Source organism: Urocitellus parryii, unplaced genomic scaffold (genome assembly GCF_045843805.1).
Source record: "Urocitellus parryii isolate mUroPar1 unplaced genomic scaffold, mUroPar1.hap1 Scaffold_35, whole genome shotgun sequence".
In the NCBI taxonomy this organism is placed as follows: domain Eukaryota; kingdom Metazoa; phylum Chordata; class Mammalia; order Rodentia; family Sciuridae; genus Urocitellus; species Urocitellus parryii.
In genome coordinates, this window is record NW_027553167.1 from 2296768 (window position 1) to 2314662 (window position 17895).

Below are 17895 nucleotides of genomic sequence, written 5' to 3' on the forward strand. Positions count from 1 at the left end.
TACACTATTGTAAAAAAACAAAAACAAAAAAACCCACTACTTTTTACAAATTCATTCCATTATTAATGAATATTTAGGTTTTTTCTACATTGGGGCTCCATTCATAAATGCTCCAAGGTGTCTTGGTGCTAATGGAATCACATTTCGGTTGTGTGTGTTCATGCCATGGAGTGGAATTGCTTGGATCATGGGATATGAGTATAAACAATGGTTTTATACCAAATTTGAAACAAATTTAATGAGAATCATCCCTGGGGAATGGGGGAAAGGACAGAGGAGAAGGGCAGGGAAAGGGTCCCAGGGAAGCAGTCTCTGATGTTTTCTGCAGGTGGGGGCAGAGGAGAGTCCTGATGTCCCGATGGATGCAGAAGGGTGCTTGGTGCTTGGGCAGGGTGCTTGGTCCTTGGGCAGAGAAACCTGAGGTCTTGGCACATCATGCTCCTGCATTGTTTCGGAGTCCACTCATCCGATGCCCATACAAGGTGTGAGGATCCAATAGAGCACAGGGTCCTCTGGCTATCCCCTGGTTTTTTCCTGGGTCATCTCTTCCCTTCACTGGAGCCACACTTAATGAAACTGCCACCTTTCTGCCCTCTTACATGGGAGCCAACTTATTGCTGACCCCTGGTGAGCAACAGCACAGTACTCGGACACAGTTAGCAATCCTCCTGACAACCCACCTCAAGAGCCTTCTGTGGGCCTGGGGTTGCCCAGAGTCCAGCTGAGGGCCTGCATCAGGTGTGGAGGCCCCTGCTGGCTGAAAGTGGAGATGGAGAGCAGGCTCACTGGCACTCCTGATGTGCTTCTGCCCTGCCTGTGTGGAGCCCTCAGGCAGCTGAGGCTCACAGGGCAAGGGGAAGGTGCTCAGGGCAGGCTCGCTGGGGCTCCTCTTTGGGAGCACAGGGGAATGGGAAAGATCCACAGGGCGTGGGCGAGGCTTCACCCTCGGAAGCACAGGCTTCCCCTGGAACATGCAGCCTGCCCCCTGGCTTTTCTGGTGCTGGAGCAGGAGGTAGGTACCCATGGCCGCATTGAACTTTCTCTTGGCCAGGGACACCCAGGTCTTACGCAGATCAAAACCCATATCAAACATGGTGGTCAGTATTTCAGGGTCTGGGCGGATGGGGATTGGTTCACAATAATCCTGGGGTAAATCCTGCTTACCCTGTGTCAGCCATGGGTGCTGAAGGATCTGCTTGGCTGTGGGTCGCTTCTGGGGGTCCAGGGTCAGCATTCCTTGGATGAGCATTCGTGCTGCCAGGGAAATACCGGGAGTGTTGCGGTAGGTTGCCAGAATGATCTGAGTCAGCATCTCCTTAGCGGTGTAGCCAAAATATGGGTACCTCCCTGTCAACATATAATGCAGTATGACACCCAGGCTCCAGATGTCCACTGGGGGTCCCTCATACGCTTTCCTAAGGATAATCTCGGGGGCAAAGTGTGCCAGCGTGCCCCAGAACTGGCGCAGCTTCTGCCCAGGCGTGAACCTGGCACTGAAGCCAAAGTCGGTAAGTCTAGCATGGCTCCTGGCATCCACCATGATGTTCTCTGGCTTCAGGTTTCGGTGTACAATGCCCTTGTCGTGGCAGTAGCTCACGGCACTCACTACCTGCCGGAAAAGTCTTCGGGCCTCTTCTTCCTGCATGCCACCCTGTGAGACGTGGTCCAGTAGCCGACCCCCTCCTGTGTGTTCCATCACCATGTAGATATTTCTGTCTGTCTCAGCCACCTGCAATAACTGTATCACATTGGGATGCTCCAGGCTCCTCATGATCTCTGGTTCGGAGAGGACCAGGAGGTTCTGCCCTTTCTTCCGCAGGACTTTGATGATCACCTCTGACCCAGTCAGGCAATGGCGGGCTAGTTTGATCTTGCCAAACGCGCCAAACCCAATGTCCCTCAGGACCTCATACTGCTCCCTCAATACTGCCTTCTGGCGGGACCTGGGCCCCTGCAAGACGACACTACTGTCACTACTCTGGCTATGCATCCTAAGAACACCAAGCAAGGATGCTAGCAAATATAAAAATAACAGAACAAAACAACAAATCAAAATCAATAACAGAAACAAGACAAAACAACAAACCCAAATCAAAGAAACAATAGTCAAGGACCACCAGCAACAACTGCCAACCGCCAACCACCAAAAGTCCTAACTATCAAGAAGTCCAACAGGTCACCTACAAGGGCTTCCTGTACTTGTGGACAAAATCCCAGCTGTGGACACTCTCTCATATACTTTTGAAACTTACTCACAATGGCTCCTTGTGACATCAGAGCAAGTAATTGCTCTGCCATGCCTGGCCATAACTCCCAGGGGTCATCTCCCTTTGGGGCCTCCAGAACTTCTTCCATTTTCAGGCTAGGAATAAAGAACTTCACACACTTTTTCCTTTATTGGTTCATGGAGACTGATGTGTACTTGCTTAGGAATTAATATTCTGTGGAACTTCAATGTAATTTTCACTTTCCATCTAAAAACCTGTAATAACTTTTGGTTATTTCCTTAAACACAGCACACAAAAATAGCATTTATCCTGGTTCCTGAATTTTGGGTGTCTTCTCACATTTTACACATCTACCTCATCCTTGTCCCTTGTCCATGCAGTGGCAGCAGTTTCAGGAAGTCTGGGAAGAGTTTGGGAAATGACAGATCTGGAGAGGCAGGCAGAGTGGACTGCCAGATGACAAGCCAGGAGATACAGACCATCTAGAAAGATGGGCCAGAAGCTTAACTAAGGTACCAGAAGCTAATGATGTGGTCAGAATGCTTTTAAAAATGGATGCTCAAGGACACAGTGGGAGGAAAGCAGTAGTGAACATGGTGGACTTGGTGGATTTTTTAGGCGGGGGGCGCGGGTGTGGCATCAGCAAGGGAATCACCCCACATGGCCATCCACATGGGGAAGACATACCAGTGAATATTGTTGGAGAACAGGACGTTTGAGAGGAATTACAAGGACTAACAGGATCTACTCCCTATTTCGGTAAGGGGCATAGGAAGAGGGATAGGTGCAACAAAGACCAGGGGAATCCAAAAACCACTGAATGGATCAATGGATGAACCTGGAGGACCCTGTGCTAAGTGAAAGAAGCCTGACACAGGGAGAGGATACCGTATGATGTCTCCAGTGGAATTTGAAAGACATGTACTTGTAGATGCAAAGAGTAGAATGGTCTATGTGCAACAAAGAGGTGATGGTTAAGGAGTTGTAACATTTCAACTATGCAAGTTGATTAAGTTCTGGAGATCTACTATTTGGTATCATGTCTAGAGCTGAAAGTACTGTGTGGTATACTTAAAATTTCTAAGAGGGCAGAATGTACGTTAAATTTTCTTACTAACAAAGCCCCCGGCCCCAGCCATAATAAGAAAGAGAATGGGAAGAACCTTGGGGAGGTCTATTTGTCATCTTGTTGCTGGTGATGAATTCATGGGTGTATACTTTCCCCAAACTCATTGAGATGCATACACAAAATATTCAAGGTTTTTTGTCAACCATTTCTTAATAAAATGATTTTAAATAAATGAATTTTTTTCATAAAAATGACTTCAATTTATCGGCTAAGACATTAGGAGACTGGCAGATAAAAAAGATTAGTAAGAGACTACGAATCACATTGAATTTGAAGGAAGTGGCTATGTGGAAGTGGTTTTCCTAGTCTAGGATCTGTGCCTGTTCAGGTTGAGGCTGGAGATGTGAGTGGCATCTTCACAAAGCTAGTGAAGGACACTGGAGGTGGGCAAGATCTCTGAGGGCCAAGGCAGATCTGCTGAGGGGAGTGCTCAGTTAGAAATGATTCCTTTTGAAGACCTCAATATCAGCTCTTCAGCCTTCAGGGGCAGGTCTGTGCCTCATAAACACCACACTTGGCCTATAAGTGTTCCTGATTGCTTCTTGTACTTGTACCTCATGTGAAATCTTCCTTTTCTTCCTGTTTCACCAAAAAGAATTTAGGAGGCTTCTAAAGCAACTTTTACTTAAGGAAATTCAGAATAATAATGAAATTTTCAGAAGCTGAACAATAGATATTTTCTGACTCAATGTGCTCACTGAAATTGAAATGTCACAGGAGCCTGTATGCAAATTATGTCGCCTGCAGTCCTGGCCCACAGGGTCTTGGATTCATCTTCCTTGACAAAGGTACACCTGCTTCTCTACTTCTCTAACCTGCTCATTTCATCTTAATCATATTCATGAACAGGTTGGTAAGGCTCTTTATATGGTTTGGCGAAATGATGTTCCTCTTCAATCGTTCTAAAATAGCATCTTTAGATCTCAGTGGGAGCACACGCAAACACATACTGTGAGAAACAAATTAAAGACTCTTAACGACTCTACCAATGCACTAAAAACCTTAGTTGAAGCATTTCAGAAGTCTGCAAAAAAAAAAATAACTCAGGCATTTTCCCTGGTATATATTTTTTGTGTGTTTTTCACCATGAACATGCACTGCATTTTCAGTAGCTAGAAATAAATTGCTTTTAAAAGTAATTAGAAAAACATACAGTGCTTAAAGATTTATCTAACATTAAATGGAATAGTAAGAGTATTAGGTGTAGAAAATAGCCTTGTTAGTTCTGCAGAGATGTGCATTTTCTATGTGTAGGTATTCCGGGGTACATTTGAGAGAAGTCTGTTATTTCTGAAAGTATTTGGTATGGACACCATTAGAAAGACTTGAAGAAGGTTTTTACTGATTAAAAATTTATTAGTAAAGCCTTGACAACAACCCAACCACCTCTTAAGCATTCAAATAAGTGACAAAAATGTCCCAGAGGAGAAGAAACAGGGAAATTATAAGACAACATTTTTAGTGACTCCCCTTAATGCATTTTTTATGACCTCTGGAATATTAAATGAATACATCTGGCCTGCAATATTTTTTACACCTTTGTCTTTAAAAGCCTCTACTTAAAAATCTTCCAGATTCATTGGCACAGAGCAAGTAATTTCCTGGTTTTGGGAAAACCAAGATAAAGAGTTGTCCAAAAATACAAAAGAGAAAGAAGCACTAATCATGGAACATAAACTTATTTCTCAAAAGTAATACACAGTTAAAGGTATGCAAGATGCAAAAGTTAAAATAATCAGGAGATGATAACTAATTAGTGATAAAGCAGAAGCATTATAAATGGATTCTGAAGTCAACTGGGCTCATTCCGTAGTCCTTTAAAACTCATGACTTGTGGGCATACTCCAGATGGCTTTCTTAAGGTGACACAGTGATTGAAATGATCTTGGAAGTAATAAGTTCATACTGTATTATGAGGCGAAGGAGAACACATTTTTAGGTAGAAATGACAAGCAAAATTAGGAAGAAAGAATGACCAATTTATATATTGGTAGCATTTCAGTAGGACTATTACTGAACATAATTTGGGGGCATTAAGACGAATGAGGCTGGTAACATGTTGATGAGATACAGTGAGATGCGCTGGGAATCTAGGAATAGAACATTCACAATTAAAATGTTATACTACCTTTCACCTAAGAAGTAACTAAATATGAGTGGAAAGAGCCCTGGAATTAGACTCTGAAGATGTGGGGTTAAATTAAGCCTACTGCACACTTTACCAGATCCTCTTCATTTAAAAATCAAGAGAATGTTATCACTCAATTTGCATTCCAAATTAAATGAGGTAAGTTATGTTGAAAGACCTAACTTAGTTCTTTGCACAGAGAAGGCTCCATGAGTGTTCCTTCTTGAAAGTCATCGAAAATTAAAGCATGAACAGCCCCAAAGCGACTATTTCTGACTTATTTCTTGTTAAGTTACTATAAATAAAGGTCAGAACCAACTAGAAAGTTAGCCAGTCAGCAATATATCAGTGTGGATTTATTGCAGGGCCAGAAAGCATATTGCCCATTCAGGTGAATGTCTTTCCTCTTAAACCAGTTCTTTTGAGTGTTCGGATGAATAAATCTCAACTGTCCTGAATTGAGGGAGTCCTCCAAGGCAAACACTCTCTATAGGGTCCTTCCCCTAGCACCAAGCTATCCACAAATTCTCCCACAGAGCTTCCTTTGCTATGCCCTTGGTGGGTAACAGGTGGCACTGTTGTCGATGGTCTATAAAAATCCTATAAAAGGATTTCCTGTGGAAAGGCTCTCTATCTCAAAGTTTGGACTGAGCAGGATCCAGCACTATAATCAAGCTGACATCGCAATTTGTCTTCTTCCAACCACTGTAATTCCTCTCCTTGCCCACAAAGCGTTGTGGCCCAATTGCTTTCAAAGATCTCAGGAAATGCCCTGTGAACAAATTAAAGAGAAGGCATGAATAACTGGTAATTAGCTATGCACCACACAGCACATTGCCAAGTTCTTCTGTGGCCACAAAGAGGAAATATTGGAAATGATCAAGGGAGACTGAGTGTACACCCCCTAACCCCAGTGGCTGCAGCAATGGAAAGAGGCATTTGGCAGTTCGGAGCAGGATATCAAAGGATCATGAATGTGAACATGCTAGGAAAAAAGCTCCCAACCCCAATTTCTTCATCTATGAAATCAGCATACTCACTTATCCCAATTTTGTCAAGAACAGAGAGAAGTTAACATGTCTTAGGTTAGTGTATACTCTGGAGAAATTATGTTTTTAAAAACTACCTAAAACTAGTGGCTAGAAGTACCACATCTGGAATCCCCATTTACCAGATCGATGACAGAAGACAAGTTAGTAATCAAAATCCCCAATTATGGTCTTCCTCATCTGTAAGACCATAGAGAAACAGAAAGAATTAAGACTGACTGGTAAGTCTACTAGTGGAGTGCAAGGCTCATTATAGACGGTTCAGAAATGTTAGCGCCTTGTTATTGGTCTCCACTGGGTGCTCTCTCATTTATCAATGTCCTTGTAAAACAAAGTGTCCAGAACCATGGAGGATGTGTGCTCAGGTGCTTTATGAACTAAAGGGCCATAAAATACATGGAAATCTATGGTATATATTTTTGTTCTTATTGTGTGGTCACCAGGGCTTCTCTCACTTCTTTTCTTCGCTTATACTGGTCATTGTGGTATTTTGAGTTTCTTCTGTATCCTAAGTAGTAATTTTTATTGGTTCAAGCCTGACTCAGAGAGAAGCTTTTACAAACATCAGTAAGTCAAAATATTACCATATTTCCCAGTGTCTGTTTATGAGCTGTTTATTCATTTCCATCAGGCTGTATGCCAGAGAGAGAGAGTTGGAGGAGAGATAAGTGAAAGGGTATAGCTACCAGACTTTCTCTTCTTTCATGGCAACATTTATACACACACATCAGCCAAGAAGCAATTTATATACATTTTACATATCAATGGGACTATAAAAATAATTATGGGCAATCAAAAACATATCACAAAGCAGCAACAAAACAATAGTACTATGTAATCATCCAAAGCCATCAATCATTCATCAAAGCCATGTCTTTAGGTGGTAATTCACAGACAAGAGGACAAGCAGAGCCAGGGCTATATTGGAACCTAGTTTAAGAGCTTGAAGCTTGAAAAACGAATTGTAAAATTTTAAGAAATTTGGTAAGTTGGTTGACTTCATGGTAGTGCCTTGAAATTGGCCATAGTGGGGTATTTATGATACGGAAAATGGTAAATGCTACTTCCCGCACTTTTGTAACTTTTTCTTGTTTATCTTAAACCCCCTTGTTTCCTGTATATATCTTTTCTATCTTCCATCCAAAGACAAAGTTTGCCTAACTATTGAGTTTGGTATGGCATTTGGAAGTTTTGCTATCTCCATATCGTCTTGGAATAATTGAAATAATCAATAATCTCAGGAAGAAATCTTTAGATATTATTTTGAACATATCTATGCTCACATATATTGTGGCCAAAAACTAAGTTCTAATGCAGACTGTAATAGACAGCTCCTACTAGATGTTATGATTTAGATATGAGGTGTCTTCCCAAAACTCATGTGTGAGACAATGCAAAATTTTCCAGAGGTTAAATGATTAGATTATGGGAGTTGTGACATAATCAGTAGATTAATACACTGATATTAACTGGGTGGTAACTGTAGGCAGGTAGGGTTTTGCTGGAAGAAGTAAGTCACTGGGGTACACCTTTGGGGTTTATATTTTGTCTGTGATGTGCTCTCTTAACCCCTCTACACCCGCCCCTGCTTCCTGTTTGCCATGTCTGGAGTAGCTTTCCTCTGCCATGTCCTCCCACCATGATGTTCTGCCTTACTACTGATCCAGAGCTGTGGAATCAGCCAACCATAGATAGATCCTCGGAAACCGTGAGCCAAATAAGCTTTTCCTCTTCTATGTTGTTCTTCTCAGATCTTTTGGTCACAGTGATGAAAAAAACTAAAACAGAAATTGGTACTGAGAAGTGGGTTTGCTGCAAAATGTAACAGAGTCAGAGTCGCTGCAAGCTTCCCCTGAGAGGGAAGATATGAGAAGTAAGCCAAAGCTGTTATAGAGATCTCTGCCAGTCATGTGGGATATCTGCTGAGGAAAGCTACAAGCAGAACCACACCAAGAGTGAGGCCATGTGAGCTGCAACCAATAAGGTGGAGCTACACAAGACCTTTGGAGAGAATATCACAATGATATGTGCCCCAGATGTTGGATGTGGAGCTATTGGACTTGTTTGCTCAGCTAAATTTTGGTCTTGCCTTTGGTTCCATCCTTTTTTTTTTCCATGTGCCTACTTCTCCCATTTGGAATGGAAATGTTTGCTCTGTGTCATTATGTATTGGATATACACATGTTGATTTTGATCTTTACTGTCACAGTTAAGAGTTTGCTTTGAGAGTCTCAGATGAGATTTTGGACTTGGACCTTTGGGCACTGCTAGAACTCTTAAGACTATGGGGACTCTTGGAAATGCAAGATGTATTTTGCACTGTGATATGGGCATATGCTTTGGGGGAATGGGGTGGAATATTATGGTTTAGATATCAGGTGTCCCCCAAAATCTCATGTGTGAGACAATGCAAGAATTTTCAGAGATGAATGATTAGAGTATAAGAGGTATAACCTAATAAATAAAATAATTTACTGATATGAATTAACTAGGTGGTAACTGTAGGGAGGTAAGGTGTGACTGGGGGAAGTGTGACATAAGGTGTGCCTTTGGAGTTTATATTTTGTCCTCCCCCCCACCCCCCACTTCCTGTTTGTCATGTCCTGAGAAACTTTCCTCTGCTTGCCCTTCTCTCTCACCTCAGGTGCCTAAGGAGTGAGTTGACCAGAATGGAACTTCTGAAACCATGAGCCAAAATAAATTTTACTCCTTCAAGTTGTTCTTTTCAGGTCTTTGGCTCACAGCAACAACAACAACAACAACAACAACAACAACAACAAAAACTGACTAAAATGGTGTGATACTATGGTAATTGTGTAGGCTTTGAATAATTGCAATCTCAATTATTGGAGTGGCAATCTCTTCAAGTCTTCTCTGGCATAAATTTTAGGTAGGTTAACCAGAGACTAAGGCATATATTATAGTGGAAAATATAAAGTAAAATTTCCTGCAGGCCCATGGAAGAATATTCAACTTCCTGGTTGGGGAAGGGTAAGGGTAGATGTGAGGAATGGAGTGATATTGAAGTTAGGTCCATGAGGGCTCCACCACCCTCCATCCAAGGCAGGAGGAAGCTGTCTATGGATGACATACTACTGATCAAAGAGAAAAACAAGCAAGGCAGTTCTGAACTAGCATCAAAATGGATGGCTCATAGATAAACTTTGGGGGAAAGATATAAGAAAATCAAGCATTTTCTAACTGCAAAAATAGTGCAGAGTAGAAATTGAACTCAGCCACAGCTGGCATCTTGCACTGGCTGTAACAGGTCGATTCTGTCACTATTTTCATAGGTACCACACAACTGGTTAGACTCTGGTCTGTTGTCCTGTTTACAGGAGCTAAACCAGGAACTAAACTCTAGATATCATGAGAGCTACTCCCAAACCCCAAACTAACTTTGACATCTAGCAAAGTCACTGTAGCACCCAGAACCACAAAAACTCTGTTGCCACAACACCAAGATATTCAGTTTTCCTTTGCTGAACTCATTCCATACTTCTAAAGTGTGAAAAGATCATGCCTATGGCCAGTCATGGTGGTGCATGCCTGTAACCCCAGCTACTCAGGAGGCTGTCAGGAGGAGCTCAAGTACAGCTCTCAATGTAGAGAGACCCTATCTCAAAATAAATAAAAAATAAATAAATTTTTAGAAATTATAAAGCTTTTCCTTGAAGAATTGTATCCTTATTTACCTTTTTTTGTAAAATTTTAAAAATATATTGTAATTTTTGTACTTAACCATTTTCCTTATCACCAGGAGAATTCATTTTGGTGCTATCTAATCAAGTTCATGCAAACGTTACATTGAGGAGCATTTTTCTTAGTTGTGGCACTGCTTTCTTAATGACAGAAGGTCAGACTCAAGAATACCAAAGTATCAAGAACCAGAAAGGCAGAAGAAAAATGTGTGGTGCAAAGAAAAACCCAGGGGAAGCGGGTTTCCTGCTTTACAAATGGAGATTTAAGAACACATTATTGGGCTAGATAACTGGAGGTAATAAGAAGATTCAAAGGAACTATGGATCATTGAAGTGCTTTATCATTTTGATAAGTATGCTAAAATACACTTTTTATGATGAATGCTTGACCCTGGAAATCCTAAAAAGAATTGCATTTAATGACAGCAAATGACATATTGTTAGTTGGTCTCTGGAAGACAGTAATTTCAAAGTAATTACAGAGTTATACAGAACAAGATGTCAGTGTAACCCTTTATTCCAGCTCCTAATATCTCTTCATGTTTCAAGAAGACAAGTACTGTCTGTCTGAGACAGGAATATAGCCTTCATATCTTGTGAGTTCTAGTTTGTGATTCTGTGAGATGTTACACAGAGCTTCATGTTTGCAAACCCCTTTATAATCAATTATTAATCTCTTCCAGGATCACTCCTTGGTTATATGGATTCTTTTTCCTCTTTTTTGGTTTCCATCAAAAAATTAGTACAACAGCAATATTAATTTTGCAAAATAAAAATCACCCATAATCTCCAAACCTAACTTTTCATATTTGCATAAACTTTCAGCCTGAGCCTTTATTAATACATATTTACTATAGCAATAGAACTTGTTAACTATTTAATATTTTTACATTAACATTGTCTCATACAAATGGCCTTCTTTTTCTTATGTAATATTGGAATATAATTTTAATATTTTGTCAGATTTCTGCAAGTTGATGTTCCAGAACAATAGCTCTACATTACCAAACATTGTTTCCTGTTTCCTCTTTACAATGAAGGCTGAGAGGAAGACTTGTGTAATGAGTTGCTAGTTCCCAGGTACTAGGACTGAATTTGGCAGGTAATACGCACAAATAAATATTTGAGAAGTTGATTAATAAATGATACTGTTGTTCCCTTCTGATGTACTATATCTTTAGGATGAGTTTCCAAATATAAGAGATTACTGGGTCAAAAGGAATAAAAGTTCTGAGTTCTCACTGTGTATTTGCATATTGCTTTTTAAAAAGAATTACATCCATTTATTTAAGCTTTAATTATTATTATTTCAAAATTTGTTCTGGCCATCAAAATGTTGTCCATGTGTTTTTTTAAAATTTTCATAGTGGAATATACATAGCATCACAGGGTTAGTGATAATTTTCTTGTCCTTTTCCCCAGCTGAGCATCTGGACAGTATCTTAATTCCTTCTGAGTCCCAGGCCCCCATATAGGACTTGGTATATTGTAGATGCTCAAAGAATTTTAAGTCAATGAACTGTAGGACATATTGACCATGCTGTTTCATGTGATGCTTTAGAATATTTGAAAGACAAGACAAAAATAATGATTGAAGCATAAGTCCCAGAGGCAGGCTTCAGATTCTAACCCTGACTCTGCTTTCTATGTCTGTGGGAACAGGTGGGTTAATGACTGCAAAATGGAGATATTAATATCTCCTGTGTCATACAGTTGTGGTGAGGATCCATGAGCTGACATAAGTAAGTGCTTGGCTCAGTGGAAACACTCAACAAATAGCACCTATTTTTATCTGGCTCGTTTATCTGTACAGTCTTCCTGGTTCTTTATAAAATTGAATGGCCTCTTAATGTGCTGCAAAGATTAATTCCTTAATTGTTTTATCAAATTTAATGCAGCTGCTTTCATATCATGTACTTTTAAATTTAGAATTTCTTATTACCAGATGAATGAATTTTAAAGATATTATATATTTAAAATGATCAATCTTTCATCTCCTGAGTTTTTTTCTGAAAAAAAAGTCCTATAACCCCAGGTACCTAGTTATCATTTTAACTTACTTTGACTATGTTTTTAAAGATAAAATTTGAGAACTATTTAACTGTTAATGTAGCCAGAGTTTATTTTAGTGAATAGCAAAATGTACAAACCTAAATTCTCCCTTCCTGTCCTCAACCTGTTATCTCATCATTAGTAATTAATGTTTTTTTTTACCTTTGTTTTTCCGTACTTTTATTGGTAAATTGTAATTTTTTTTTCTTTTTTTTTAATTGTTGGTCGTTCAAAACATTACATAGTTCTTAATACATCATATTTCACAATTTGATTCAAGTGGGTTATGAACTCCCAATTATACCCCATATACAGATTGCTGAATCACATCAGTTACCCTCCCATTGATTGACAAATTGCCTTTCTAGTGTCTGATGTATTCTGCTGTCTGTCCTATTCTCTACTATCCCCCCTCCCCTCCCCTCCCCTCCCCTCCCCTTTTCTCTCTCTACCCCTTCTACTGTAAATCATTTCTTCGATTTGTATTATCTTGTCTTACCTCTCCTTTCCTTTTATATGTCCTTATGTATAACCCTGAGGATTGCCTTCCATTTCCATGCGATTTCCCTCCTCACTCCCTTTCCCTCCCACCTCTCATCCCTGTTTCATGTACATCTTCTTCTCAAGCTCTTCGTCCCTACCCTGTCCTTGTTTACTCCCCTTATATCAAAGGGGTCATTTGGTATTTGTTTTTTAAAGATTGACTAGCTTCACTTAGCATAATCTGCTCTAATGCCATCCATTTCCCTCCAAATTCTATGATTTTGTCATTTTTTAATGCAGAGTAATACTCCATTGTGTATAAATGCCACATTTTTTTATCCATTCATCTATTGAAGGGCATCTAGGCTGATTCCACAATCTTGCTATCGTGAATTGTGCTGCTATGAACATCGATGTAGCAGTGTCCCTGTAGCATGCTCTTATTAGGTCTTTAGGGAATAGACCGAGAAGGGGAATAGCTGGGTCAAATGGTGGTTCCATTCCCAGCTTTCCGAGAAATCTCCATACTGCTTTCCAAATTGGCTGCACCAATTTGTAGTCCCACCAGCAATGAACAAGAGTGCCCTTTTCCCCGCATCCTCTCCAGCACTTATTGTTGTTTGACTTCCTAATGGCTGCCAATCTTACTGGAGTGAGATGGTATCTTAGGGTAGTTTTGATTTGTATTTCTCTGACTGCTAGAGATGGTGAGCATTTTTTCATGTACTTATTGATTGATTGCATGTCCTCCTCTGAGAAGTGTCTGTTCAGGTCCTTGGCCCATTTATTGATTGGGTTATTTGTAATCTTATTGTCTAATTTTTTGAGTTCTTTGTATATTCTGGTTATTAGGGCTCTATCTGAAGTGTGTGGAGTAAAGATTTGTTCCCAGGATGTAGGCTCCCTGTTTATCTCTCTTATTGTTTCTTTTGCTGAGAAAAAACTTTTTAGTTTGAGTAAGTCCCATTTGTTGATTCTAGTTGTTAACTCTTGTGCTATGGGTGTCCTATTGAGGAATTTGGGGTCCGATCCCACAGTATGTAGATCATAACCAACTTTTTTTTCTATCAGATGCCGTGTCTCTGATTTAATATCAAGCTCCTTGATCCATTTTGAGTTAACTTTTGTGCATGGCGAGAGATAGGGATTCAGCTTCTTTTTGATTCAAATGGATTTCCAGTTTTCCCAGCACCATTTGTTGAAGATGCTATCCTTCCTCCATTGCATGCTTTTAGCCCCTTTATCAAATATAAGATAGTTGTAGTTTTGTGGATTGGTTACTGTGTCCTCTATTCTGTACCATTGGTCCACCCGCCTGTTTTGGTACCAGTACCATGCTGTTTTTGTAACTATTGCTGTGTAGTATAGTTTGAAGTCTGGTATCGCTATACCGCCTGATTCACACTTCCTGCTTAGCATTGTTTTTGCTATTCTGGGTCTTTTATTATTCCATATGAATTTCATGATTCTTTTATCTATTTCTACAAGAAATGCTGTTGGGATTTTGATTGGCATTGCATTGAACTTATAGAGAACTTTTGGTAATATCGCCATTTTGATGATGTTGGTTCTGCCTATCCATGAGCAGGGTATATTTTTCCATCTTCTAAGGTCTTCTTCTATATCTTTCTTTAGTGTTCTGTAATTTTCATTGTATAAATCTTTCACCTCTTTTGTTAGGTTGATTCCCAAGTATTTTATTTTTTGGGGGGATATTGTGAATGGAGTAGTTTTCCTCATTTCCGTTTCAGAGGATTTGTCACTGATATACAGGAATGCCTTTGATTTATGCGTGTTGATCTTCTATCCTGCCACTTTGCTGAATTCATTTATTAGCTCTAATAGCTTCTTTGTAGACCCTTTTGGGTCTGCTAGGTATAGAATCATATCATCTGCAAATAGTGATAATTTAAGTTCTTCTTTTCCTATTTTTATGCCTTTAATTTCTTTCGTCTGTCTAATTGCTCTGGCCAGTGTTTCGAGGACTATGTTGAACAGAAGTGGTGAGAGAGGGCATCCCTGTCTTGTACCAGATCTTAGAGGGAATGCCTTCAATTTTTCTCCATTCAGAATGATGCTGGCCTGTGGCTTATCATAGATTGCTTTTACAATGTTGAGGTATGATCCTGTTATCCCTAATTTTTCTAGAGTTTTGAACATAAAGGGATGCTGTACTTTGTCGAATGCTTTTTCTGCATCTATTGAGATGATCATATGGTTTTTATTTTTAAGTCTATTGATGTGGTGAATAACATTTATTGATTTCCGTATATTGAACCAGCCTTGCATCCCAGGGATGAATCCTACTTGATCATGGTGTATAATTTTTTTTGATATGTATTTGAATCTGATTCGCCAGAATTTTATTGAGGATTTTTGCGTCAAGGTTCATTAGAGATATTGGTCTGTAGTTTTCTTTCTTTGAAGTGTCTTTGTCTGGTTTCGGAATCAGGGTGATGTTGGCCTCGTAGAATGAATTTGGAAGTTCTCCCTCTTTTTCTATTTCCTGAAATAGCTTGAAAAGTATTGGTGTTAGTTCCTCTTTAAAGGTTTTGTAAAACTCTGCTGTATACCCATCCGGTCCTGGGCTTTTCTTAGTTGGTAGTCTTTTGATGGTTTCTTCTATTTCCTCTATTGTTATTGGTCTGTTTAGGTTGTCAATATCCTCCTGACTCAATCTGGGCAGATCATAAGACTTAAGGAATTTATCTATGCCTTCACTATCTTCTATTTTATTGGAGTATAAGGATTCAAAATAATTTCTGATTATCTTCTGTATTTCTGAAGTGTCTGTTGTGATATTGCCTTTTTCATCCCGTATGCTAGTAATTTGGGTTCTCTCTCTTCTTCTCTTCGTTAGCATGGCTAAGGGTCTGTCAATTTTATTTATTTTTTCAAAGAACCAGCTTTTAGTTTTGTCAATTTTTTCAATTGTTTCTTTTGTTTCAATTTCATTAATTTCAGCTCTGATTTTAATTATTTCTTGCCTTCTACTTCTTTTGCTGTTGTTTTGCTCTTCTTTTTCTAGGATTTTGAGATGAGGTATGAGATCATTTATTTGTTGGTTTTTTCTTTTTTTGAGGAATGAACTCCAAGCAATGAATTTTCCTCTTAGAACTGCTTTCAATGTGTCCCATAGATTCCGATATGTTGCGTCTGTGTTTTCATTTAACTCCAGGAAGTTTTTAATTTCCTCCTTAATGTCTTCTAAAACCCATTGATCACTCAGCAACCTATTGTTCATTCTCCAAGTGATGCTTGATTTTTCCTTTCTTCTTTTATCATTGATTTTCAGTTTCATTCCATTATGATCAGATAAGATGCATGGTATTATCTCTACCCCTTTATATTGTCTAAGAGTTGCCCTGTGATATAATATATGGTCTATTTTTGAGAATGTTCCATGTGCTGCTGAGAAAAAAGTGTAACTACTTGATGTTGGGTGGTATAGTCTATATATGTCAATTAAGTCTAGGTTGTTAATTGTGTTATTGAGTTCTATAGTTTCCTTATTTAACTTTTGTTTGGAAGATCTGTCCAGTGGTGAGAGAGGTGTGTTGAAGTCTCCCATGATTATTGTATGGTGGTCTATTAGACTCTTGAACTTGAGAAGAGTTTGCTTGATGAACACAGCTGCACCATTATTTGGGGCATATATATTTATGATTGTTATGTCTTGTTGGTGTATGGTTCCCTTGAGCAGTATGAAGTGTCCTTCTTTGTCCCTTTTGATTAACTTTGGCTTGAAATCTATTTTATTAGATATGAGTATGGACACTCCTGCTTATTTCCGCAGTCCATATGAGTGGTATGATTTTTCCCAGCCTTTCACCTTCAGTCTATGAATATCTTTTCCTATCAGATGCGTCTCCTGTAGACAGCATATTGTTGGGTCTTGTTTTGTGATCCATTCTACTAGCCTGTGTCTCTTAATTGGTGAGTTTAAGCCATTAACATTTAGGGTTATTATTGAGATATGGTTTGTTCTTCTATCCATATTTGTTTATTGATGTTACTAACCCTGATTTGTTATCCTCTTTGACTACTTTCCCCCCTTTACTGTCCTACCTCCCATTGTTGGTTTTCAATGTTATTTTCCATTTCCTCTTCCTGTAATGTTTTGCCAAGGATTTTTTGAAGAGATGGTTTTCTAGCTAGGAATTCTTTTAACTTTTGTTTATCGTGGAAGGTTTTAATTTCATCTTCTAATCTGAAGCTTAATTTCGCCGGATACACGATTCTTGGTTGGAACCCATTTTCTTTCAGTGTTTGAAATATGTTATTCCAGGATCTTCTAGCTTTCAGAGTCTGTGTTGAGAGATCAGCTGTTATCCTGATTGGTTTACCCCTAAATGTAATCTGCTTTCTTTCTCTTGCAGCTTTTAAAATTCTCTCCTTATTCTGTATGTTGGACATTTTCATTATAATGTGTCTAGGTGTGGATCTCTTATGATTTTGCACATTCGGCGTCCTGTAGGCTTCTAGGATTTGGGAATCTATCTCATTCTTCAAGTCTGGGAAGTTTTCTCGTATTATTTCACTGAATAGACTTTTTATTCCTTTGGTTTGGAGCTCTGTGCCTTCCTGTATCCCAATGACTCTTAAATTTGGTCTTTTGATATTATCCCATAATTCTTGGATGTTCTGCTCATGGTTTCTTAGCAGACTTGCTGAGCTGTCTATGTTCTTTTCCAGTTGAAATACTTTGTCTTCATTGTCTGATGTTCTCTCTTCTAAGTGATCTACTCTGCTGGTAGTATTCTCAATTGAGTTTTTAAGTTGGTTTATTGTTTCCTGCATTTCTAGAATTTCTATTTGTTTGTTTTTTATTACCTCTATCTCCCTGTGAAATTGATCTTTTACTTCCTGGATTTGTTTGTCAATGTGATCTTTCATTGTCTGATTTTGCTGTCTCATGTTTTCCTTGAGACTCCAGATCATCTGAAGCATATAAATCCTGATCTCTTTATCTGACATTCCATCTGTTGCAGCTATTACCTCTTCTAAAGTTGAGTTGACCTGCATTGCTTGTGGTCCTTTCTTTCCTTGTCTTTTCATACTGCTCGAGTTTCTTTCTGCTTGGTGCAACTGTTGTATTTTTGAAATTTACCCCCTATTTCTTTAT

At 39.2% G+C, this 17895-nt stretch overlaps 1 protein-coding gene across 1 annotated transcript; it reads right to left on the reverse strand.

Moving 5' to 3' along the window:
- Positions 1–595: 595 nt before the first annotated feature.
- LOC144251991 (sperm motility kinase 2B-like) lies at positions 596–1990 on the reverse strand. The gene has a single exon (XM_077794589.1). It carries the CDS (start codon positions 1988–1990, stop codon positions 596–598), a length of 1395 nt encoding a protein of 464 aa, XP_077650715.1.
- Positions 1991–17895: the final 15905 nt, after the last annotated feature.

What these genes read in the sequence shown, in the direction of transcription:
- LOC144251991 (XM_077794589.1), bottom strand. Translation starts at nt 1,990, where the DNA reads ATGCATAGCCAGAGTAGTGACAGTAGTGTCGTCTTGCAGGGGCCCAGG.